Source organism: Siniperca chuatsi, linkage group LG21, assembly GCF_020085105.1.
Source record: "Siniperca chuatsi isolate FFG_IHB_CAS linkage group LG21, ASM2008510v1, whole genome shotgun sequence".
NCBI classification, from domain to species: domain Eukaryota; kingdom Metazoa; phylum Chordata; class Actinopteri; order Centrarchiformes; family Sinipercidae; genus Siniperca; species Siniperca chuatsi.
This window is the reverse complement of record NC_058062.1, coordinates 7485463-7512208: the sequence shown is the minus strand read 5'-3', so window position 1 is coordinate 7512208 and position 26746 is coordinate 7485463. Positions and strand designations below refer to the sequence as shown.

General features: G+C 39.9%; 2 protein-coding genes and 1 long non-coding RNA gene across 10 annotated transcripts in view; 1 reads left to right on the top strand and 2 right to left on the bottom strand.

The window, feature by feature from the left end:
• LOC122868342 overlaps positions 1–9612 on the bottom strand; it is a 67282-nt gene extending 57670 nt beyond the window's left edge. For 5 of the 6 annotated variants that reach the window (XR_006376084.1, XR_006376086.1, XR_006376087.1 and 2 more), the window contains exon 1: positions 9361–9612. This is a non-coding gene — a long non-coding RNA (uncharacterized LOC122868342). The remainder of the gene's footprint in view (positions 1–9360) is intronic. The other variant, XR_006376083.1, reaches the window with a different exon arrangement.
• A 6243-nt stretch (positions 9613–15855) lies between these two features.
• ccdc43 (coiled-coil domain containing 43) lies at positions 15856–18850 on the top strand. Of its 2 annotated transcripts, none has more exons than XM_044180154.1 (5): positions 15856–16084; positions 16916–17009; positions 17802–17937; positions 18138–18207; positions 18356–18504. In XM_044180154.1, the coding sequence occupies exons 1-5, from the start codon at positions 15911–15913 to the stop codon at positions 18386–18388; spliced, it is 507 nt and encodes a 168-aa protein (XP_044036089.1). In that variant the 5' UTR covers positions 15856–15910; the 3' UTR covers positions 18389–18504. The 2 variants fall into 2 exon arrangements, with proteins under 2 accessions (XP_044036089.1, XP_044036088.1); XM_044180153.1 differs by having other exon boundaries at positions 15862–16084; positions 18138–18193; positions 18379–18850.
• Positions 18851–18982: 132 nt separating this feature from the next.
• On the bottom strand, positions 18983–26604 carry moto (minamoto). Of its 2 annotated transcripts, none has more exons than XM_044180151.1 (8): positions 26535–26604; positions 25347–25455; positions 24471–24643; positions 24082–24186; positions 22339–23863; positions 21441–21575; positions 20543–20720; positions 18983–20461 (listed from the first exon to the last, which is right to left on the bottom strand). In XM_044180151.1, the coding sequence occupies exons 2-8, from the start codon at positions 25407–25409 to the stop codon at positions 20271–20273; spliced, it is 2370 nt and encodes a 789-aa protein (XP_044036086.1). In that variant the 5' UTR covers positions 25410–25455; positions 26535–26604; the 3' UTR covers positions 18983–20270. The 2 variants fall into 2 exon arrangements, with proteins under 2 accessions (XP_044036086.1, XP_044036085.1); XM_044180150.1 differs by lacking the exon at positions 26535–26604 and adding an exon at positions 25755–25839.
• Positions 26605–26746: the final 142 nt, after the last annotated feature.

Below are 26746 nucleotides of genomic sequence, written 5' to 3'. Positions count from 1 at the left end.
GATGCTTCTTCCTACCTCTGCTCTGCTGCTATCTCACACTGTGGCCCAAATTTGGATTTTCTAACTTCGAATAACTGACAAAAGAGGACAAAGAGTGTAAATCCAAACTCACTGCATTATCTCCATGCACATTAAAGCACTCTTTTGGGAGACTAAGACCCTTTTATTTTAACTTTAACCAACCCTATCACCAGACAAAAACATCGATATTGGAGGATTTTGCAAAACCCCAGATTACGTTAAATGACCAAGTTTTACATCCAATGCCAACCTTTTTTAAATTCTCACTTTCTACAGTGTCTGTGCATGGAAAGAATGGGATTGTAAAGAAGAAAGACTGTGAATATGGTAAATAAACTATGGTTAAGGTACGGTTAAGGTTAGGCAGCTAAAACACATGCTTAGTTAGGAATTTTTCGCTATTAGACAGATAAAATCTAAACTGCCATGAATTAATGTTTAATTAATTATTACTGCTGGAGATTTGTCTTTTTGTGTGTTCTGTGTTTTATCAATAAAATTCAAGTTATACTACATAAGTTCTGGTGTAATTTTATGTGTGTACTTTGTCTTCTGTGATGAAAGAGTTTCTTGTAATGTGTGACGAGTATGATTCCCACTATTCACAGAATCCCACTGCATGTGTAGGCCAGGTACCTGTGATCCTATATTGTTAATGTTTTAGACTAAATGTCTTTTAAAAGTACTTGCAGGCAAAAGTCACCTTCATCAACATTTCCAAAGTTACTTTCTTGCCATTTTCTTTGAAAGAAGTAAAGAATGGTGTGAGTGCTCCAGACGGGGAAAAAAAAAAAAGACATTTTACCGTTGCACCTCCTTCTGTAAACTCAACCAGCTTCGACCAATGGGAAATCGATGCGCTGACGGCTGCTGTGAGTGTCAATGAAATGTTTGGAGGCGCAATCCAAAAAATGCACCCACGTGGCTTCAGACTCAGACAAACTGAAGCAAAATAGGACACACACACAGGCACTCACACCTCACACAAACACATATACAAGGACAATTAAATAAGAAACAAATCAACAGGGTGTCTTTAAAGTAGATTACTTCATTGCCAGGAATTTTTTTTCAGACCCATGAGATAGCCTTTACAAAGTGTTTCCGTATTAAGAGAAAAGACACAAGAAACCAATTTTAATCCAGGGACAAAAACTAGACACACTAGAAAAAAAGTTTTAACAAAAGTGTTACCTGTTTCACTTGACTTTGTAAGGCTTTCTTCACTGTCACACCGGTAAATGGAAGATGCAGCTCTGTACTGTAACACATTGACTGAAATATGACTCATATATTTCTGAATACCATCTGGGTGTTCTTAACCCCAACCATCTGTGTCAGCACACAAGTCCCTAACAAGAAATTCGACTTACAGAGGCAAATATGACTGAGGTAAAATTTTGCCTCAAAACACATTTGCACTCCACAGAACAGAGGTAAACAGCAGAACAAGGGATGAATAAGCGAGAGAGAAGAAGAAAACAGAGGACCTCATCAGTAACAGTGTGGTAATACACTGAGTAACAAGACATGGCAGTAATTGGTTACTATTTTCACAGAATAAAAGTAGTGTAACATATTACTATTTCACTTTTAAAAAAACAGCTTAACATTTTGCAAAATACGCTTATTTGCTTTCTGACGGAGAGAAGATCCATACCACTTTCATTCTGTATATGTCCATTAAATATAAGGCTACAGTTAACAGCTTAGCTTAGCACAAAGACTGGAAACAGGGGAACAGCTAGCCTGGTTCTGTCAGACGGTAACAAAATCTACCTACCAGCACTACTAAAGCTCACTAATTAACAAGTTCAATCCATACAAAAACCAGTGTTAAAACCACAGTTTGTCATTTTACAGTGATTATGTGCTGGGCGATTTGTGAGAGTGGTATCTATCCTCTTATCTAGCTCTCTGACAGAAAGCATATTTCCCAAAATGTTGAACTACTCCTTTAATAGCAGAATATAAAATTACACTTATCCGCAACTCCTTTTTATTTCCCTCAAAATATGACCATCAACCTTGCAGCTGGTGTTAAGATATCACACTTGATGGAAATATTGACAATACTAATAAAAAAAGTAATAAATAATGCATTTAATTCAGTAAAGAGCTCTAGGCTGTTGTAATATAATAATACTTTTACTCCATTGTGAATAAATAGCATGAAAGCAGACCAATTAGATAAGTAAAGATTAGGATAAAGATAAGTCAGGGTCACTAGCTGTCGCCCATTTGCCTGTCTGATTGTCTCCCGAGCTGCTGCCTTCTGTTGTCTCATTCTTGCTCAAGCTGTTCAGTTCTTAATTTAGACTTCACTGAGCCCAGGCAGATTACAATGGCCTACAACAGGCCAAGGTGTACTGTGGTGCTGTGCTCTACAAGCAGGAAGAGGAAGAGGGACAGGGGGGTAAATCAAGATACATCCCTGGGTTGATAGATGCTGAATGGAACCGATAGAGAACATGTAGCAAGGTCGGCATCCATTAGCCATGCCTTGAAGTCACAGATGGATAACTCCACAACAGAAGGGTCAGCCTGTGCTGTTATCACCTCTGTCTCACACTGGATATTTCATGGTGTCTGCCAGCATAAATGAAAACACACTTCACAGAAGCATGTAGTCATGCGACAAACATGTTTGTGCATCACACATGAGGTGGCCTGTTTCCCTGTATTGATGCCATATATTTGAATCACTTGCTTTTGTGTGAAAAACAAACTTCACAAAACATACACAGCGGTAAACATGATGTGCTCCACAAATGATGCAGTCATCTTCATTGATAATCCCACTGGGCCAGTAACCTGCAAACCTGCACAGCAATGACGACGCCAATGTCATGCTGTCACCTGAGCTGAGCCATTACTACACAGGAATTCTTAATAGCCCTATAGATTAAAGTCCAGAGGAACAAGACACCAACAGATTAAAAAAAGAAAGATAGGAAAGAGGATGATGAATTGCCTCAGATTGCCAGGCAATCATGCATAAATTACTAGGATGTGCTTAAGTATAATAACCAGCGCTGTTTTAAGTGATCGCTCACTCACTGGGAGCTGCTGTGTAAGGAGGAGTGGGTGGAGATGTAGGGGAGAAAGAGATGGGTGGCGGATAAAGAAAGGAGCGGGTCGCGGCTGTCCACTCAATCACATCACCGTCAAGGGTATCGCCCTGACACTGTCTCCACTCTGTGCCCTGAGCATCCCCACAAATCTCCTGATAGACAGACGCAGCAGTCAAACAGCACCCTCACCCCCACAGCCAGGGCCCCCAAGGTTCCCTGGGCATGTCTCTGTGGCCCCACGGGCTGCCGCTGGGAGCCAACAACTTATTATTCTGGATCTAGGCTAACAAGAATATGCCATGTGGATCTCAAAACAACATGTTCTGGTTGTGAATACAACATGAAGCCGGGGGAACAGGCTGTCTTCTGCTTCGTTCTCTCTGGATGTGCTGCACTTTCAGTTGCTGAGCAGATTCAGAAGGAGCAGCTTCAGGTAGGAGGATTGAAGCCAAACTGTTGACTGTAGCATCTGAGGCCACATAGCACAGGCTTATATTTTAGAGAGCAGTATGTAGACTTTTCACAGTAATATATAGTGAGATTAAGCTGCTTCACCACCCTCAGACCTCTCCCCCTGTTAATAAAAGGCCCAAAAGATCTATTGGCACAATATTAAAGAAGTTTTTTGGGTGATGAGCCCAATGAGAAAACAGAGACCAAAATCAAAACTTGTCCCTGGTCAATTGTTCATTTTGTTGCTCCAGAAAAGTAATACGTTGACTTTTTAATGCCAGTGGCCAGTGATCAGTTAACATGAATGATGCTGAAGTGCCAGCATGGGGCACCAGAGCAAAAATCTACCCAGCACACATGGATGATTTTGGTATGTGCACTCATCTCTTGAAGGGTAAGATGATAAACGGCACAGTCTCGAAAAACTTGGAAGGATAACACGTGAAGGAAAAATATTATTGTCGGTTTCTCTCCCCTTCCATAATGTGTACCCTGCCACATCAGTGCTACTGCCTGTGCCATCTGCAACAACTCAAACAGCCAGTGAGCTTGGCAGGAGTTCAGGCTAGCCACAGTTGACTCTCCACTGCAAGGGGCCTCATAGGGACCATCTCTCAGACTGGTACAACACTTCAGGCCCCAGGCATTCGTCTCCCTTCACTACATCCTTCTTCATCAGCATCACTTGGTGTGCTCCTCACTTAAAACATGATACTGCTGCAGCCCTTGTTCTTTTAAATCCCTGTATCTCTCTCTCCCCATCTGCTTATAGCCCAAGTGGTGTAGTAATGCTAGCGCAGCAGGGAGCTGGGGAGCAAAACAAACTTAGGCCACTTAACTCAATAGTATTCACAATGGCAAATTAGGCAGAAATACAGAAGTGGTTGCCAACCATCCCACCCAATCAAGCACATGCACACACACAAGGAGAGTGTGTTTCTCCTCTGTGACTCATTATAGACCTGATAATAAGCAGAAAATGTAGGTGAATGGGCAAAATTGTAAAAGGATACACTGCGTAATATTTCCATAGCACTTTGTCCCCTTCATATCCTATACTCCACATCGCTGTGAGAAAGGAGGATTAATAGTCCCACTTTTCCTCCCATTAATCCATGAAGAAGCTATATAGCATCCCTCCCGCTCTGTGTTTTTCTTTCACTCTTTTTTTTTATATCCAATGACCCTGAGTTCAAAATAGAAATACAGAGCTGGGTTTGTGTTTGTACAGATGAGGGCTCTCTCCAGCAGTATCTGAAGGAAATGAGAAGACAGGGAGTTGAAGTCTGTCAGCCGTTGTCTCTAAATAGCAGGAGGCAAAGAAACAGAGAGAACAACAGAGTATGTGGGGAAGAGATGGAGGGTCATTATGCCATGACAGCAGGGGCCTCTGGGACGAGTCAGGGACATGTGGACTCAGAGTGCCCAAATAAAAACATAGAGTCAACCCCTTTAAAACACCACATGCATGCACAGACAAAAATGGACACTCAAGCTGATATGGAGAGCTCATCTGGCACTGCCACACTTAAACTGCAGCGTAACGTTCATCTTAGCTTAGCTACAGTCAGTTAGCCAAAGTTTACTGGATCACACCATAAGCATACCACTACACTATGGCGCACAGAATAGAGACCACTAACCAAGGAGCCACTTGCCAACTCATAGATGGCTAAAGTGCTGTGGTGTACGATCCAAGCTTGGCACAACATACATGCCGTACTGCCATCACCGGTCTCTGCAACATCACAAATACACCAGGCATGCACACAAAGCAACATGAAGAGGCTGCTGACCTGAGAGTACTCTCATGTACTACTAGCATATAAACGCACATTGGGGACAAACTGAATCTATGTCTGTTTTAAGTGGCAGTTCACCACCGTACCATTAACCTTGGAGAAAGAAATTAATAAAAGTGTGCTTTTGTACCCTTTCATTGTCTCTATTGAATTTGTCCTTTAAATGAATTTCCCTAAGGTGCTCTGTCTGAGTATCATCTGCAGGAGTAGATTCTAGGCATTGGGGAAAAAATACAAGAAATGGAAAGCAGGTTATAGCAGAAACAAAGAAATCATGCCTGCCAGTAAACAGCACTTATGGAAATCCATCTAAAATAAAAATGATATCTTCCATTGATCCATACAGACATTTGAGCCTGAAAACTGAAATTCACAGAATTTCACACAATTATTTTGCAGGTCAAAGCAGCTTAACTTCACAAGGCAAAGCTACAAGTCGAGCAGGTTCTTTTAATAAAAAAATAATCAATGACGGTTTAATGCCTTAACTTGCGGTTTGCAGTGCATTTTAGTTGTAACTGTCTGCATGTAGGGTGAGATATCTTATATGTCAAGTGTCGTGCCCTCCTTTGGTCCACTAGCCAGTTTTGCGTGTCTTGCTTCTGTCCTCACATAGTGCTGGAAATCAAGACGGCACAAGAGCAATGGCAAAGAGAGAATGTGGGTGGGTAAAGAAAAAAAGAGGTAGCGTAAGAAGGTGAGGGACTGATATACATTCCTTTGTACTGATTATTATCTTGATCCAAGTGTGCTAAATCAATAAAAGCATGGAACACATAGCATCTCCTCACCCAGAATACCAAGTAATAAAGGCAGAGCAAGAGAGAGATATTTGAGAGAAGGGCAACAAGAAGAGCAAAGGGCAGGGAAGAGGGACTCCTGCTTCTAAAGGGTGAGCTTGTTAGTAAAAGGAGACGACATAAAAAGCACTGAACTGTGCTCAAATACACACAAATGGATATGATAACACATATATTCATGTGACAGGCGTAAGCGTCTCTGAGGATTCTTAAAGAATGTGTCCCTGTGACATCAATACAGCTGGAGCAGTTAACGTGCCAGGTTTTGCCATTATGCCTGCCATCCATTCTGCACGCCAACCAATAGACTGAACCTTGCACTTGGTGGATGGAAGAATGGGAAGGAGGAAGGAAAGAAAAACAAAAGCGATTGATATAAATGATCTGCTGGCTAAGACAGGGCCCCAGGCAGGGGCGAGCGAAGGTCCGCTCGATACCAATTGATCGTGGGAGGCCCAGGCATTCGTCTTAATTCTGACTAATTAGGGCAGTGGCTGACGAGGAAGGGTTTAGAGGGACAAGTTGTTGGTGTGTGTGTGTGCATGTGTGTCTGTGCGTCAGTGGGACCTCCCAGATTACAAAATCAAGCCCCCATGTTTACAAAGCGTGGAACAAGTGGAGGATTAAGGAAATCAGTTTAGGAAACAACAACCGTCACCACATTAGTGTTGCTGCCAAAATAATTCCCCTGTCTTCAGTGGGTTGCCTGACAGGCAGGATGGGAGTAAATCCTCTCAATTTTTTTTTATCTTGTTTGTGTGAGAACTGCTGATTATCTTCTGCCAGCACAAGTCTGGCCTTTGGTAGCCAAGAGGCAGCAGAAGAGAGATGCTTTTCTTGCTTCACCCATTCCACAGATAGACATCAAAGCCTTTTAATTGGCAGGAAAGAAAAGTTAGGCTTTGTCAACGGAACAATTGGGAAAAAAGGCATGATTTAGGTGCATGGTCCTCAGTGTGAAAAATGATGGGATGTAAGCTCCTGGTGCGAGGGTGAAAGAGACAAGACTGTGGACACTTGAGGCAAATTGCTTCGGTGTGCAATCCTACAGTAGTAGATAGTCGTGGGAATCTGAGAACAGGAGATGTGGGCTAAGAGGTGCCTCAGAGGCAAAGCCCTTTTTAAAAAATCGCAGCATTTGGGAGCAGACATTGAGCGGGTGCTGAGAGCCCAGCTAAGACTCAGATTTCTATCTATCACTCCCTGAGGATGTTAGCAGCGTGAAGTGGAAGGTGGCAAGAGGGAGGTATCGCAATGAACGAGGGGCAGCAGCGGGGACAAGTCTACCTGACTGGAGATCACAATCTGATGACAGAAGCAGACATTCATGTGAAGGTGCATGAGCCGGCGTCACGCAGTACTGGCCGCACAGACAAAAGTGACAAAATATCAGTGAGCAAAAGTGACAGACAGGCAGCATATCTGTATCAGACAAGATCCCATTGTTGTGGAGAGACAAAAAAGCTCAGACAGGCCGGGCTGACCTGCGCCCTTTGTCACTCACTCTTAAAGGCCAGGAGAGACTGACAGATATACTTGAATATCAGCTACTCATTCTTTGACGCATAACTTCACTGCCCTTTCCACCTACGGCACCCTATTCCCTGCCAGCTATTCATATCCCGGCCCGCCCCGCTTGCGCCACCAGCTCCCATGGGCAGTGTTCTATCAGGAGTTCACGAACAGAAGCACACAGACTAACGCTGAGTGTCTGGATATCCTCACCCAGACTATAAATACCTCATCGGCTCCAGACGAGGTGTCATTCTACTCACATCAAATTAACCAATCAGGGTAGACATGTCCCCTGAAATCCCTGCATATCAGCTCAAGTGTGATGTCCTAATGACTGCCTGGCCGTCGATACTGGTCCACATAACAGTGGGCCCTGAGGGGGACAATTAGGGAGAGTAGGAGATGTTTTCCTTGATAAATGCTGTCACTGCTGGTATTGGTACTAATAAGCTGTAATTTGCTGTTGTAGACTCTGATGACACACACTGTAACAGCACAACTGTAGACAGATGGGTGAGCCCTACAAGGCTTTACATTAAAGTGACACAAATGCTTTAATTTACTCAGAAGGGTGGGATCCACAAATGTGTGCAGTGTTTATGAGATTGGGCCTGTGTGACATACAGCACTGAAATTCACCAAATGTGCAGTATTGTGCTCTAGAGAGGAGAGGAAGACAAATGTCATTATCTGGTCCCACCAGGAGTTTTGTTGTGATTATTACTTACCAAATTTGGTGAATTATCAGAATTTGCTCCAGGATTTCTGAAAAACATTTGCTGAAATTTGTGGTGGTGATGAAGAATTTGTAATTCTTTAAAGAACTCAGAAAATAGCAGTGTGTTTAAAAGTTAGTTAGTTGAAGATTCTCAGTTGACTTTTCTGCCCTAAATTAGGTTTACCAGGTAGTACTTCCTCTCAGGCTGAATACTAAAAACAAAATTGTTATTTTAAGATATTAGATTACTGATGGGTCACTGCTGAGATTTTATTTGGTGGGGCTCTGCTTGATAAGATACATCTGGCACAAAAAAAGTGCTTCGAGCCTCAGCTTGTAACAGTGGTTTAGAACTCGTATTATTTTAGAATTTTATTTTAGAAGTTGAATTATTTTATATGGCAAAGGTTGGTGGTTGGTAAGACTTGTTCCGATTTGACCATACTTTGCAGAAATATTGGGAGAATTTGACAAAACTGCAAGTTCTCACAAATAATACCAGAACTGGTTGAATTTGAGTAAATTCTTGCAATCACAAAACCCCAAATTCTTGCAGAGACTGATTATTGATCTATTATCTTTTGATTAATCAATTAATCATTTAGTCTATGGTAGAAAATGAAAGTAATGACAAATGCCAATCCCAAGTTGTCAACACTGAAAACGGTACAAAAACCCAAAGACATTCAACGTACAATTACATGACAGTGAAAGTCCAAGCAAAAGAAATCCTCACATCTAACCAGAAAACGTATGGCACTTTCACTTAATAAATGACTTTAATGATTAATCTATTAACAGAACTGTCACAGGAAAATTTTCTGCAGATCAAATTATTGATTAATCAACTATTCATTTCAGTACTGCTGGATGGCTACTCATGGTTAGAGAAAAAAATCTTTTGATGGATTTCCTCTTCGACATGCACAAGTGTGTGTTAAGCTCTCTCCCATCAGAAAAAAAAAAACTCGTCTTACTGGTTCTGAGCAGAGGGACCAGATGAAGAATAGGAGGCCAGAGACAGATCATCATAAAGACGCTGTGAGAACACAGGTGGTGTGATACTGTGCCGTGCTGTGTGATGTGTGGGTGAGTGATGGCTACCAGTAGAGCAGGGTTGACACAGCCCATCAGCAGACGCGACACCAGTGCCAGTCTGCAGCACCAACCAACATTCAGCATGAACAACTGAGCATAAGCCTCACCGGACTGCTCTCCCTCTCTCTCCAAACTTTTACTTCCCCCTCTGTGTCAACAGTGCCAGAACAGTGACGCGAGGATGTGTATTGTTGTCAGCGTGGCAACGTGGTGTCACCATAAACTGTCATGTGCTGATTTACTTGAGTAAATATTTACCCTGATTTGATTGACCTTGTTAGGCAGTCATCTGACAGCAATTCATCTAATTACAGACTTATTCAAATGTGGAATACAGTCGGCAGGGAGAAAATCCATGGGAATTTGCTTGATTTGGCAGTGCATTTGGGGAAATATTGGAAAATATTGATGCTTGCATGTAAACACCTATAGTACCGTCAAATATCATCCTGACACTGTTTTGTAAGGAAGAGGGGGGGAAATTGCATTCAGCTATCAACAGCAAAATAACAATTCATTTTAAAATGAGGTGACTGATGTGTCACAGTGGATAATAAGTGATGACTGTAGGGGTTGTTCTGCTTTCAGTAAGCTGACAAAACTCAGTCAGCGTTTCATGTATTCATTTACAAAAGACTCTTAAAAGTAGCCTAAGTACAGCGAAATCTACAGTATCCATTTCCTTTTCATATCATCTCTCTGTGAAGCCCCTAAAATCCATCCTTTATTCCCCATACCAAGCCAGGTCTTCAATTTAATTCCCCATCTGTGGCCAGCTCGAAATATTATCCAAGAAATGAGATCCGTGACCCTGAATACAGAGTGTGAAGCAGCATAGAGAACAGGATGGAAGCATGGCCTGATTCTGGGGCTAAGAGGCATGTCGGGGGAGGAGGCCTGGATCCCCTCCCCAAGTGGCATGGCTAAATATTTGCCCTCCTCCACTTGGCTGTCTAGACACATCCACTCAGCCCCCTTCCCATCACTCCTCTGTTCTGTTCAGAAGCGGTGAGAGCTGGCACGGTCAGCCAGGCAGGGCGCCAAACCCACAACAAAAAGTTTCTCCTCACTGCCAGAGGTCACGGAAGTTCAACAACCTGGAAAGAATGGGCTTTGCATTTTTAAAACCTCTGGGCCAACATTTGGGGAGTCACACGCACACCAAGCGAGGGATGGGTGAAAAAAAACGCTGTCAAATGGTCTTTGTGCTTCTCAATGATTTGGAGAAAGGAACCCTCAGAACTCGACGAGCGGTCTCTGCAGACTTCTCTGACTTAGTGTTCCATATTCATTACCTTTTTTCCACACACACATGGCGGGATTTTAATTGCCTACAACTCAGACTAAAAAGCTAGATGAGCGGAGTAAAAGCACCATGCCTCCTGAGAGGGAGATGTGGGAAGTCCACCACCAGCACACTCAACCTGATGCATAACTACTAATAAGAGCCCTCATTACACATAACCAGATTATTCCCTCGGCTATCAGCTCAAGTTACATTTGCTTCTCCAAAGAGACACACAGTCAGTGGGCTCCAACAAACTGATGAACCAGTGCACATCACTGCTATGTAGCAAAGTTAAAATCCAAGCAGTCCTGTACAGATCATTAAACAAGTCAAACAAAACATCTTTAATTTAATGATTGAATGATTTAATTTCATCTTTCGCCATCAGAGGTGTGGAGGTGAGTCAGACTTGAGTCACAAATCTGGTCACTTCAGATTACACTAGACAAAATCCACAAGAACCAGTAATTTGGCTCTCTGAATCATAAGTAGTGGAAAATAACTTAGTACATTTTCTCAAGTACTATATTTAAAGTACAAATTTGAGGTACTTGTACTTTACCGTATTCTCACTTTATGCTACTTTATACTTCTACTCCACTATAAATATTGTACTTTTTTAATCCCACTACATTTATTTGACAGCTAAAGCAAGTAGTTACTTTTCAGATTAAGATTTTACATTAAAAGACGTAATAAAATACAAAACATTGTTAAAGATTAAAACAGTGGTTCCCAACCTTTTTGGTTTGTGACTTCTTACAAAAAGCAGTGTCTATCACCTGGTCACGTTTCAGATGTCTACGAGTTGTTGATGAGACATTTCTATTCTTAACTTCTAACATGGTTTCATTTAAATAATTGTTTGAGCCCCAAAAAGTTAAATTAACTAGTATATCACAAAAAAGTAACGATTAGAAAAAAGTCAAACAAATGAATACACATTTGCTGCAGCACTTGTTCTTTTTGTTAGTTACAACTTCTCAATTATGAGGATTTTCTGCTTGTCTTTGTCTTATATGATAGTCAACCAAATACCTTTGAGTTTTTAGACTGTTGGACAGACAAAACAAGACACCTGAAGATGGGCTTTAGGAAATTTTGCAGTACTTTTTGACATTTTATAGATACAATTTATCGATCAATCAAGAAAATAATCTGCAGATTAATCAATAATGAAAATAATTGTTTATTGCATCCCTACAAATATTGGAATATATAATGATATATCACACACGGGAACGTTTTCTGCAGAATAAGTACTTTTACTTTTGATGCTTTACAGTAAGTACATTTAGCTGATAATAATTCTGTACTTAAGTAAATGCAGTACTTTTACTTGTAATAGACGATTGTGACACTGTGTTATGGTACTTAAATAAAAGATAAAGGGTATTTCTTCCACGACTGAATGCTATTAACAATTATGCTTCCATTTGTAGCTCTGGTGAGCAATACACAAACGGAAGCTGTGTATTTGGCAACACCACGTTTTGGTATATACAGTACTTCCTGGAGTCTCCGCTAGTTACCTAGCAACTGCTCCCAGCCAAGAAATAGTTTAACTCTAGTAGTATATTTCCCAAAATGTTGAACTATTGCTTTAATCTATATGGGCTTAGTTATGATACGATACTCAAATGGCTTTAAGATACGAAGATCAAATGGCTTTAAGATAAGAGTTAAGTAACATGGGATCAGTGAGCCTTAACAATTAACAATAACAAATGCAACATAGCATATTAATATTATTAGAATTATTATGTTGTGTTGTTGTTCAGAGCTCAGAGCTTTACAATCTGTAGAGCATATTATTCTAAAGAATTACCAGCATTTTAAGCTTTGAATGTTGCTACACATCACGGTACCATGTGACAAGGAAGCAAACTGCTAGAGAAGATGAGGAAAAATGCCTGTTACATGCTGTTTTTCATTGCTCTGCTCAGCCTGGTTGTTCTGGGCTCTGGTTATATTCTGTCACATTAACGTTAGGATAGAGGATATGTTGACAGAGAGGACATTGCACATTGAGACTGTAGGGCTTTTCTAAGGCTGGTGGCATTGGGACATGACGACAAGTGTATCTGTGTGTGTGTGTGTGTGTGTGTGTGTGTGTGTGTGTGTGTGTAGAAAGAGAGGGTTGCCTGTGGAGCGGAGCATGTGGATGCCCACCCACTCAGCAGCCTCGCGGCCCTCGTCATTTCACATCAATCCACAGCCCCTCAATATAAATAGGACAGGCGTCCTAAAGCTATGCAGTACTATGAGAGGCAATGGCATTATGCATAGACCCTGGGCCCCTCAGCTTGAAATATGACTATGGCAGCCTGTTGTAATGGCAGTTTCCCTCTAACTTGCACACCACTCTGTTAACAGGGCACTATTTTGGCAGTTAGTATACATGAAATTAATGTACTTTACCATTCTGTACTGCCTGCAATAGTACAAGGCAAGTGAGAGCCAACAGACATCAATGAAACTAAGACTTTGAAAAACTACTTCCAATTTTAAATTTGAAACAAATAATGTTTTTCCAAGAGTGTATTACTCTTTTTTGGTTTCCTGTGCTGTTACCGGAGCTGTCGCACACTGTATACAATTAACTAACTTCTTTACAGCACTGAGTTGCACCTTCATTTTCACTGTGGGACATTCATGTCCATCAGCACCTCAAACATGAAGTCTGTTATGGTCCAATTTGAAACATCTGCAAAACACTATTAGCGCAGAAGCACAAACGTAGGAAGTACTGAGCATGGTGCACCAACTTATCAGTCTGGTTTCACAATTGTTTAAGGGTGTTTGATGAAAGTTAGATGGAATGTGGCCTGTAGAAAGTACAATGTGAGCTAAATATGTGAGCAAATGCATCTGGGCTGTAAGGAATTGAAGGTGGTGCACTAAAATAGAGAGTACAGTGCCACACGGTAGCTTCCCTGTGGCGTCACAGACACTTCACACTTCATTACTGCAAGGCCAGTGACGTGTGAAGCCATTATGTAGGAGCAGTGGGAAGAGGAGTATCTGTGTGTATGTGTGTGTGTGTGTGTGTGTGTGTGTGTTGGGTGTATGGGGGGTGTGGGCTGTGTATGGGGGGTAACTAATAAACTCCCTTGCTCAAAGTGTTTTCTGGAAGCAGGATCAAGCCATTCACATGGAAACATGTTTAATATATTCAAACAGCTGGGAGGTGTTGTCTGTTGTCCCAGTGTCAAATGAAAGAGGACGAACAAACAGCTGGCAGGGCATTTTCTTGCTCCACAGCTCTGCTTACAACTATACTTTAACAAATGGAGTCTGATGCACATGCATGGAGCAATTTGCAATGAATCACATACTAAATAAGCTCCAAACTACTGTCATGCAACTAAATCCAAGACTCAGCTGTATCCTCTGTCTCTACCCTGAGAGGAGTAAACAAATCTGTGTCCTCTACTTCCACCCAGAGGCCAAAAGCAGAATGTCACTTGTTTATGCCATTCTTGATAGCAAAACATCTGTATTTCATCTGTGCCTCCATTTGCACAGGTAAGGACTGCAGCAATGCAAACGTTTGTGGTACATTTTTACTAAAAATAAGTGTAACCTTAAGTGTCTTATCATACTTATGTCTCACTCAACCTCAGTGCCAATGATGCATTGCAATAACTTTCTCAAAGGTTTACAATCATACAAATTAATCGTCAAAGAAGTCTTCCTCTTACTTAGATGTTGGAATGGTTTTTCAGTATTTTGATATGTTGTGATAATGATTATGTTTTGCCAAAGGCAGTTTGACTGCCAGCTTCCTACTGAAGTTAAAAAGAATAGCTGATTATTTTGAAATTAAAATTTCAGTTAGAACAGTAGTGGCATGCCTAGTGCTCAAGGTACTTCTGTAAACTATGGGACAATCGAACATTAATTTTCAATCAAGAACTTTGGGATTCGTGGCAGTATCCCAGGGCTTTTACTGTATGTGACTGCCAATACTGAGCATTTAGCACTGATTGAAATTTTGGCTGCTGAAATTAATTCAACAAGCCAGGCTAGCAGCATGACAAAGTTATCACAGCCATTTTCATTCAAATGGACAGCTGACAAGACCTGTGTTCATAGACTACAAGACTACAAGCTGTAATTTAGCTTATAGGTGCAACTCATGAACTTTAGTTCTCAGATTTACTCTGGGGGGGGGGGGGGGGCAGAGAGCAAAGTAAGAAGCATTACTTAATGTGAAAAGGGCAGACAGCACCAGAGAGATGCAACTGGAAGATGTGTATGTGGTGATTTGGTAAAAAGGGAGAGGTGATCACAGAGGATGGGGAGGAGACAGAGGGACAGAAAACTATACAAACTGCCTGTGAGGACATCTCAGTAGAGACATGTAACTTAGGGGATGAATGCACCATGCTAAATGATTTTTGTCTATGTCAAGGGCAAATATTATGAGGTAGATGGTCAGGAGCATTACATTTTGTTTTTCAAATACAGTAGTTGCAAATTTACATTAATTTGTTGTATTGAGGCATTTTTTCTTTCTTTAACAGCTTTCATTTTGAATGTTATTTGACAGGGAACATAGGCTACTAAGCTTTGGGCTGGAAACTGAGAAAACTACTGTAGAGGAAATGTAACTCATATTGTGGGACTATACTCTCAATGAGAATTGATACAGAATACAATTTTGAAAACCGCCCTAATGTTTTGAGCAAGTTTCCTTTTACAAGAAAAATAAAGTGTGTTGCATAATGCATACAGACTGATGTAATGATTGTAGCCAATGTTTCAGAAATGCCAACAATTAAGAAAAACTGTAAATTGGCATATATAGTTAGCTTAACTCGGCCGCAAAACATTACTCACAGAGCATCTATATGAGAGATGAATGGGACTTTTTAGTCTGTAGCAAGATTCTCTTCGACCTTCTTTGTGTTGGCACTTGACAGCTACAAAAACTTTGTTAATATAGTCAGTCCATCAGCTGTAAAATTTGTATATTAGCTTATAACAAGATGACTGCCATGATTCAGTTACCTGGACTTGGGTGGTTACCTCGTCGAAAAAGCTAAAATATCAAACACATGCAGTTTTCTTCACCTTTTTTCACAGGCAATGACAAAGGACAGCCGTGCGCCACCGAAGGACCCCAAAGGGCCAAGATGGCTGCGCCCGTGTCAGACGCCGGCGAGTTTGAAAGCTGGCTAAATGATCGTCTAGACTCGTTAGAAGTGGACCGTGAGGTGTATAGGGCGTACATTTTAGGGGTCCTGCAAGAAGACGAGAGTGACGAGGAAAAAGGAGATGCGCTTCAAGGAATTTTATCCGCATTTCTGGTGAGTATCCATAGCGGCATGTCCCGCTCAGCCACTGAGGCTGTTTTTTCCATATGTTGTTGTCTGTCTTGTGTGCAGGGCGGTATTAAGTGACAGCGCTGATGTCAGCTGTCATTTATGGAGGAAAATATCGACGTTAGACGCAGCAGTGTTTCTTCAACTAAGGCCCAGACACCACAGGCAGTGATATAGGCTGTTATCTCTTGCCACGCCAAATCCTATTCAAACATCTGGAACTTGTAGTTAATTGTGGTCTTGCACTGGCAGGCACCAAGCAACACTGACTCGATACCTAATACAACTCCTTAAGGTGTTTTCACATATTCGGCTTAGAAAAAGAACCCCTAAATCCACGGTGCTATTTGTTAAAGATACATGCTGGCAATTGGTTAACCATTTGCACACCAGTGTAGTTATACTTAAAGTGGTGCTCTATAATGTCTGTAGTGAAATATCTAACCGTATATGTGTTCATTAAGGATAAGCTGCCATGGTGAGCTTTTGCCAGCTGTTAGTGTGTTGTTAGCTTAACAGGGAATTGAACTCACACAATGTTGATGTGCTGTTTTCATATCCTCTTTGTGAAATTTGGCGTCATGCTGAATACTGTCTCTGTATCAGCCTCTGCTCGACAAAACAGATATGTGATCACAGTGTGACTGTATGCATTGTGTACCGGCTGTGAATGAATCCAGTGGGTGCTGTTGTCCTGTAGGGGCTCATCTGAAAAGCACCCCAGTATGCCTCGTCCCACACTAACAGTAGTTAGTACTTGGTTGGATTGTCAGCTGCTGAGTATATTCCTTGTACTTAACTGTCCTTTGTGTGCAGGATGAGGACACCGTGGAAGATGTCTGCAAAGAGATCATCAAGCAGTGGACAGAGTGTCGCAGCCGATCAGCAGCCAAAAGAGATGCTGATGATGGTATTTATGTAACTTTGATTCATCCACATTCCCAATCTCATTGAAATGTAAGATTTTCTTTTTTCAGTAAGAATAAAATTTCAGCTACTCTTGGGGAACCAGTAATCAAGGTTGGCAGCATCTTGGCAAATCTTGCAGAACATCCACATACAGTACTGTACAGTTATAATGCAACAATAAATCAACAAAAATAATAGCAACATAAAAAACCTTGCAACAACGCAGTCCAAACAAAAATACTTCTATAGTCATAAGAATTCATACAAGCATTTCAAAAGGCAGCAGTCCAAAGTCAAGCCAGCAGGCTCATCGACTCATTTAAATCTTGACTAAATAGAAAAGACAGCTTGCTACTGCGTCTGTCCTTAATACCAATTAAACATACAGAGGGATTAGCTCTTTAAGTTTTAAATCATTTCCTTTGAGTTTGGAACAGAGTGCAAGACACTTTTGTCTTGGGAGAGATTAACATTTCCTGAAAAAACTAAGCAAAAACAGTTCCTGAGACTGCAGAAAGTTTTTGTGGTCTGAGGAAGTGTTTATGCTAAAAGTAATTTCCACAGTTTGTTTTGTCAGTGTTATTACTGGAAAGAGATTGTTTACTGTGTACATAATCATAAGGATGTGTATACTGTCTGGAGCCTCTAGCTCAGATGAGTGCCCTTGTGGCTCCTTCTGTGAATGTACCTTCATATTGACAGTGAAAAGCAGGTACTTTTACTGCAAGTAAAGGTACTAAATGTTATTGTGGTTTGTTAAGTTTGGCTGTGTTCTGTCATTCCTTTTCTATAGCTGAGGTCCAGGCCATCGCCAAAATGATCGAAAAACAAGCTCAGGTTGTGGTGAAACACAAGGAGGTGTCTGAGGAGTCGAAGAAAAGGAAAGAAGCCCTCCTTGCTCAATACGCTAATGTAACGGACGAAGAGGAATATCCTTGATTTTTGCTAATTGTGAAGACAGTAAATCTTGAATGGTCCATATGGTTCCCTTCAATTACCAATGTTTCTTGACGTCCATGAACATATTCATAAGAAAGCAAATAGTTTGTTGTCTCATCCAATGAATGTTTCCTTCAGACACATTCAGTCATGATCCTTAAGATGTCAGTTCTTTCCTTGACAAAAGCACTGAAGCTGAAGAAGAGGTACCAACAAGTGGAAATAACTTTACCGGAAATGATAAATGTATCCTTTCTAAAGTATGTGGAATTCAGTGTTACTTATTGCAATATGAATGTATAATGCAATAGTTTCATAACCCTGACTACACTGTTCCTATGATTTACACCTCCATAGTGGTATTATGTAGTAAAGATAAATTAGCTGAGTACTTTTGCTTTCATCCAGCTGTCCTTTACTGAAAGTGTCAGCCCTGTTTAAGAACACCAACGTGGAAGAGGTGCTGAACAGACAAAAGCAAAAGCGGGACCAGGCTCGTGAAGATGCTCAGAAGAAGAAGGAAGGGGACAAGATGCAGCGGGAGAAGGACAAACTAGCCAAACAAGACAGAAAAGAGAAGGAGAAGAAGCGTACACAAAAAGGTGAACGCAAAAGATAAAACCAAGAGACAGGATACTTTGTATTTGAAAAAGGTTTTGTTACAAGACAAAAATGAAAAGCAAGTTATTGCCTCTTTTTAGTTAAACCTCATTGGCACCATCAGTATGTGAACATGTCTTCATCAGACCCTCCTTGTTAATTACTTTCTGCAACTCATCATGTGTGTAAAGAACAATGTACTGGATGTTGTGCAGGTCAAGATTTTTTTTTTTTCTTGGATACCGATACGAGCAGAGACAGAAAGATGTTGTCTAGGAATAAAGTTCCAAATCTTTTATATGATGATGACTGTGCTAGAGTGATTGCTCATTTAAGTCTCTGCCGATATGTTGTTGTTTCAGCGAAACATGCTTTGGCTAAGGTTTGACAGTTACCCCTGAAATTATCAAGTATACACTAGGTTTTAGTTTTTAGTTTGACTGTCTATGCATTTTGTCTGAGAATAATTACAAAAGAGAGGTTGCTAAATTATACTTCAAATATATCATGTACCATAACTTGAATGTTAATAATGAGGTTCATCATCTTTTTTAAATTAATAAAAAAACATTTTCAGACATTTTATTTTTAAATTTTCCATTTATAGAACAAGTAACAAGAAGAAAAACAACATGAACATTAAAATAACAGGGAATGGAACTCATATTCACAAAGCATAGTCAGGGGAGTGATGATACACAATACGTCTACAGGCTAATGCTTCTAGAGAATTGTTGCTCAACTTAGCTTTGTAATGGATACATGGATACAAGCTTTGGTCCCTAGCTGACAAACTGTCACACTGATAAGAATAATTTTTGATAATACTATATCAGAATAATCTGATGGAAAGTGTGATTAATACATTTAAATTCTAAAATGCTGAACTTGTAAAGTTTGAGAAAATAATTGGAACGTTTCAGAAAACATTTTATAATTTAGCATGTGCGTATTAAACTACTGATATAGAGCAAGTTGTCAAAGATTAAACTGCATCCAGAGAATTCTTTTTTTAACTTAAGTCATGTTACATTTCACTGATAGGAATGATATTTATTAATAATATGTTGGAAAATGTGATTGATACATTTAAATTTAAAACATTGAACTTTTTTCAGAAGTTTGAGTATCTTTGGGACAGTTCAAACTTCACCAAATTGTAGACAGATAAATCTTTTTTTTTCTGATTACAATATGTTAAGGTTACATAAACTGAAGCTGCAGAAATTAATCAATATTTAGCATGTTCATTTTAAACTACTGCCCTTATGATTCAATTACTGCTTGGGAATACCCAGAACTGAGGTTCCATTACATTCCAATAAATAAGTAAAACAACGAAGAATTCAATGAAATCTTCTACATAAATAGTGCCTTTAAATACAACGGTGATGGAGCAAGATTCACGTTAATTTGGAACTGACACTAATTAAATGAAGTTAAGATGCAGCAGGATAAATTACATTTCATGCAATTCCTACACAACAAGAATTAGCCACCTGAAACTCCTGGGTGCCAAAAAGTGCAGCCATCATCAAGCTTCAAGTTGCTCATCTCATATTCTGCAGTGATCACTGTGTTGCAGGTAAAATGTCACTATAGACTTGCAGGTAACTTTTGGTTTTTACATCACCCTATTGCCTATGGGGAATTTATAATCAGGGTATTCTGGAGTGGTTTTAATTTAATCAAGACCTTTAACTCATAGTTGTCGCCTACTAAATCATAACTTAAAGGAGTATCCCTCAAATGGAGAGGAGCACCCCTCTCTGTGTGTAGCCTCCCTGTTAACATGGTGGTCCCGCTTATTGATAGGTTTCGGTAGTGTCATCTGGAGGGCACACCACAGGGCTGTGCGGAGCTTCCTTGTGGTTGCAGCTAGGTCCTTCAGTGCAATGGCCAACAACAGGGTGTCTATGAAAAAGAAGCAAGTTAGGACCGGCAGCATCATCTTCAGAGAGAGAAACATATGCCTACTATTGCAATATGAGTTACCTCTGTCCTCTGTGAAGTGAGCTCTCTGCCGCTGGTGTTCGGACATGCTGGCAATCTCCTCCTTGCGTCTTGCCTGAGTGATGCAAATAGCCATATGATGCCTGTTCAGTGCTGTGTGGATGTTGGTATCGAGGGAAATGTTGTACAGACACTCCATTCTATCCAGAAGGCTCGCCACCTGCAACACATAAACAACCCTTATATTCATCCCTCAGTCTTGGAAATGGATTTCTTAATGTGACATTCTATGTACGTTACTACAACAAAACAGTAGCAATATTTACTTTGCGGAGTATCAGTGCTTTATCCGTGTGTGTTTTTCTAAAATGAAAATTCACTTAATATTCCAAAACACATAACCAAAAACATATTTTAAAAAATCTATTAAACGAAAAAGGAATTTAACTTTTAACTGATCTAAATTTACAACCAAAAGAAAACACAAAGCTGGGTCATGTTACTTTGCATGCAAATTACTGATATTTTTGGACTGTGGAAATGTGCAGAAAATGTTGGAAGACCCACTACACACAAAAACGACCGATGTAAAGATTTGAACCCAGGACCTTCTTAGTTTGAGGACACAGTGCTTATTAATCAGCCATCATACAAACATAACTGCACAGAAATAGTTAATTTATCAACAAAACGTTCCAAAAGATTAACTGTTTGCCTTATGAGGTCTTAGATGCTGTACTTTGTATGTAAGTATGGTTTTTATTCAGGGTCCAAATTAAGGAAAATTAAACAAACTTCCAGAAGACTGCATTGACGGGAAGTAGTTTTATCTTAATAGAAAAATATAGCCGCAAATATCACCTTCAGAACGTAACAAGGCTGCTGTGACAAAATTCACCTGTAGATGGCAGTATGGAAGCAATTAATTCAGGGGGCTCACCCTTGCTTGTTCTCTCATCTGATTAACTATGAGGTGGTCGACTCTTGTGGGGTTTGGTGGAGTTTTGGGTAGGTCAGTGTTGGTCACTGCTGTAGTCCTTTTTCCAACAAATGTCTTGGTAAGGATGACCTCTGTCTAAAATAGAAAACAGGTGAGAACATGACAACACTTGAACAACAGCAACACATTTTCCCACCTTCTTTTTATATTATTTTAAATTCAGGCTAATAGTCAACCCCATAGCTAACAAAAATGAAAATATGTTATAATTTGCAATGCTCATCTGAACATAAATGTGATAATAAAATGTTCTCTTGCAATAACTGTGATCAGACTATCTTTTCATATTTGTTAGAGTAGTAGTAGAGGCCACAAAGACACTGACAATCAATTACATAGTAATGATATCCATTTTGTATATATGTGAGTGCGTCTGTGTGTGTAAAAAATATGTTTAAAAATCATTACTCAAACCACTAAAAAAGGTGGAACAATAAATAAATAATCAGTAAAATATTCAGACACATGAGAAACTAAAATTACAATACATTTCCCACGGATCCCAAGCTAATATTGAATATTTTCCAACATCTGGTCCAAACGGTTAATAATATTTTCCTTCCACCATAGTGAAGCTGCACAGTGGACACGTGCATCATTAAAAGCAGTAAATCTAAAACTGGTATATATGTTTGACAGCTGAATAGCTCGAAGAAAATAGAGTGTGATGTTTTGATAACAAATGACATGGTTCCATTCCATGTCATTTGTTATAAAGCAAACTCTATACAGTGATTACTGTTCAATTAAAAAAGTATGCATTGGCTGTGATACCAATCTTTAAAATCACCCCTGGAAATCCTCTCACTATACACAAAATCAGATTTCAAAAGCATACCCTCTTTCTCTCCTTCTCCAAACACCTCCACTGCTCATAACACTCGTCCAGGTAGAAGTAAAGCTGGATCACAGGTCCTCCTTGATTCATCCCCATTGAACTTGTCATGGCTGAGGACATGCCATGATAAGTGTTCTCTCCTCTGCGGGTCATCATGTCACTGAAAGCTGCACACTCATTGGCTGACATCACATCACCCACATCCATGCCAGGAACACCGCTTCCATAGGGCAGTGTGGATCTAGAGCTGAAGTTAGAGGAGTTGATGGGCACACTGGAGTGCCTTCTGTGGTCATTTACAGGATACAAAAGAGGCATGAGCTGCTGTGTAATCCCTGCACTGACCATGGTGGTTTCTCCATCAAATCTCTGAGACCGCATGCTCCCCAGGTGGTCAAAGTACGGGTTTTGTGAGAGGACCTGTTTCTTATCTCCCACTCTCATGTTAGTGTTGGTCAGGGGTCTTGTAGAGAATCCTTCTCCCAGACAGCCAGACATATGCATCCTCATCTTTTCCTTCTGCATCTGAGACTTGATCTTGCTCTGTATCTGGCCCTGCTGGATATGATGCTTTGAATACTGGTTCATGCTCATGTTAATGGGAAGTGAAGTGTTCTCTCTGTGCATGGTCATCTTGCTTTGGTATTGGTTTGGGAGCTTTAAAGATGCAGAAAATGGCTTTGGTTGCTTTAAGTACTCTGTGTTTTGAGGGCTGAAACCAGGTTGATCTTGAAAGGCATCACGCTTAAATGTCTGTTTCCTCACTCCTCCATTTCTTTCCATCTGCACAGTCCCAAATTCTCCCACCAGCTGTTTTTGGGTCCACATTGCAGGACTACTTTGTGTTGACATTGCAGGACTGGTGATTTTCCATTGTTCAACCATGCTGTCTTCATGGTGCATGCCCACTGTCTGCCTGTGCATGTTTGGAAAGTCTCCACGACATAAGCTATCATGCTCACCAGCCATGAATGACTGAAAACTGCTGACCAATTGGTTAATGTCCTGTGGCACATACTGCTCATTACTGATGGGCTTTGTACTGCTTTGGATGTAGTGGTCTTCATAATAAGGATGAAAGCATGGGCTGTTCATTTCAATTTGAGGTCTAAAGACATCACTGAGGTCAGGGAAATTATTCACAGGCTGACTATTCCCTCTGTCTCTATCAGCTGACATGTTGTCATATTTGCTTTGTTGTATCTGTGACAGGTAGGTGTTTCCTATATTGGGCATTGGTAGACCTGGTGGCAGTTTCTGAGGACGGAGGGTGTAGCTGTCCCTGTCTCTGTTAGGCAAATTAAAAAGCCATTGTTGATTGGTAGCAAGGCCATTGGACTGTTGACTACACTCTTCAACATCTTTGTCCACTGACAGTCCCTGCACTTTACTTAAAGCCTCACAGGATACATAGTTTGGAGGAAATGTCGGGTTATGTTGCGTTTTAGCCTCTGATTGAAAATACTGTATCAGTTCTTCTCTCAATGTCTTTGGAGACCAGACGGGATTACATGTAGGTAGGCTCCTAAAAGAAGAATTGAGGACTTCCTTTAATGTTAGTGTCTATAAAACTAATACAACATATATGAAATATATGTATATTTTTTTTAAATGATGATAAAAAATAAAAATATCATACACTATTGGTTGTTCATCTCTGTGGTGTCACAGCCATAAATCATACAATACCTACTGTAACAAATACCAAACCCTGCAATGTGAAAGCCTTAAACCTTGACATACCGTTCACTGTAGTAGCTGTCTTGTGAATCTGCTTCATCCAAAATATTTGACACTAGACCCTGTAGATCAGTCTCCCCGTCACAATCAGGATTATCAGTGGGTTTTCTTCAAGGAAAAGAAAAAAACACCCCAAGAATTGCACTCTAACATTTCTTTTTTCTGTGAAAACATTCATTTAACAGTATGGCTGGCAACTTTATTTGTTTTTCTTCCACAAGAAGACTTGCACTCAGCACATTTAAATACCTCTGAATAACAAAATAAAATCTGAAACCTATTTTGATTGGACAGAATAGTAGTATGATTGCCTAACACTACTGAACTACATTTGGGATAATGCACAGATGAATAATCACACACTTATCCTGAACATAGTTACAAGTGAATACCTGCTTTTAATGCTGCTCTGGGCACAATTGATAAGACCAAATGGATCATCATGAGGATTGTAAGACCAGGGCACATAGGATGCTGTGTCCTGTTCCTGCAGTGAGACACTGGGGACAGAAACAAAGGGCAATGGCACGCTACCATTGTTTCCACCATCTACATTTACACTGGCCTGAAAGAGAGAGAAGCAAAAGTTAATCATTTTGAAGCTCACTTGAAAAAAACTTAACTGCTGTATTTTTCTTCTTCACACAAAGCAGAGCAATGCAAATTACAAGACTTAGCCTATTGAAATAATTGTTGTAGGTGCCACAGAAGCTGCAAACTATTGAATAATACTACTGAAACACAATGTAAAAACACAAATGAGACAATTAAAGCTGAAATTATTAGTTCATTAATCGATTAGTAGATAATGAATCAGGAACTATTTTAATAATAAAACAATTAATTAAATTGTAAGAATTTGCTGCTTTTTAATATTGTAAATTGAATATTTTCTGGGTTTTGACTGGTGGTCAGACAAAACAAGAACTTTTCAAGACATCACATTCAGCGTTAGGAAAATAGATTAACTGAGAATAGAATCGGCAGATTAATCAATAATGAAGATAATCGTTTATTCTAGCTTCAGAGATAATAATAAAAAATAATAGTTAAGTACGTGTCTGCTATGAACTGAGATAAAACTATGACAAACAAAGTCTTCTGTCCCATAATGTAAATTAATGAACATGGGTAACTATGACAGATGATTCAATAGTTTTCCACCATTAACTACCCTATCATAAACTCTAAACACAGGTCCATGGCTCCTGCAAATATGCCATTTCATATAAAAATATCCTAGCTATGACCCTAAAATTACAGCTTACCTGACGCTGGTATGTGGGAAAGAGTGAATTTGCAAATGTGCTCTGATGTCCGTCAAATGCCATTCTGAACTCCCTTGAACTTGACCAGATTCTTTACTTCATTACTGGTCTGGCAAAACAGAAGGTACTCATTGTTAATATTTGATATAACCTTACATGACCAAGGTTTAGGATCACAAACAAATTATTAGCTCGTAACTGCTATTTCAGAGAAAGCAAATCAACTAGCTAACTTAGCCGTTAAGGTTAGTAGATTAAGCTAACCTTACGTTAGCAAGCTGTCGATGCTGCCTTGGCTAATTTGGCCTAAACTTTCGCCCATATTACAACTGCTTCCCCGTCAGTCAAATTTGGCTAACTTCGCCTTAACAAACCAAGTTATATGAGTAAAACACAGGACTAACCTACCTGCGTAATTTAAGTAACTGGAACTTTTGGAGTTAAACAGTTTTCTTCACTATCAGTACATTATCCTTAAGTGCTCTCGTGCCCCAGAAGTTCGATGTTGCCCTCGCGACCTGAGCGCACATTGGCTGAGACTGAGGAATTCTATTTTTGGTCCAATTGACATCAAGCAGGAGATCGAAGCGCATAGCAACATCTGGTGTCACACCCTCCCCCATATTTTAGGCTATTGTGTAGTAGCATTAACGTTATGGCACAGGTGGTCCTGTCATTATGCCCACCTGGAGTTCATCCACATGGTAAAAATGGCATAAATTCAAAGAAATAAACATATACATTAATTGTATTAAGCAGAATGTCATTATTTATTTATTATATTACAATAATTAGAATTATAATGATAGTAATTAGTATTATTATTTTTATTATTATAGTTTTATTGTTGTTATTATTATTACTATACTGTACTTTCTTCTTTGCTTAAATTTAGCATCTAATGACGTCTTTTTTTACTTTATTGACTTTCCGTTGCATTGTAATAATTGCATTATTTGCAGTTATTTGTATTTTGTATATTTTTATTCAGTTCAGTTCTGTTTAGTTTAGAGACTAGAAGTAGATTCAGTTCAAATCAAATTTTTTCAATTCAATTTAATGCAAGCGTTATTCACAAAGGACATTTTACCAAATAACTAGTACCAAATTCCTACATACATATATAGATTCACATAATGATTTACTGTCAAATTTTGATGTGGAATATGAACATGGCATGTACATTACAGTACACTGGTGGGAAGGTCAACTTCCTCCTCCTCCCATGGACGTACTGCTCAAGGGGAACTTGGAAGTCTAGTTGGGCCACGCAATCCAGCTGCGGAGTCAAGTATGACAATATTAGCAAAAATGCGACCAGTACACAAGCGACATTACCTTCAAAATAATAGCATACACTTAGCGTTTACAAAACTTAGGATCATTGCCCTTTTTTTATT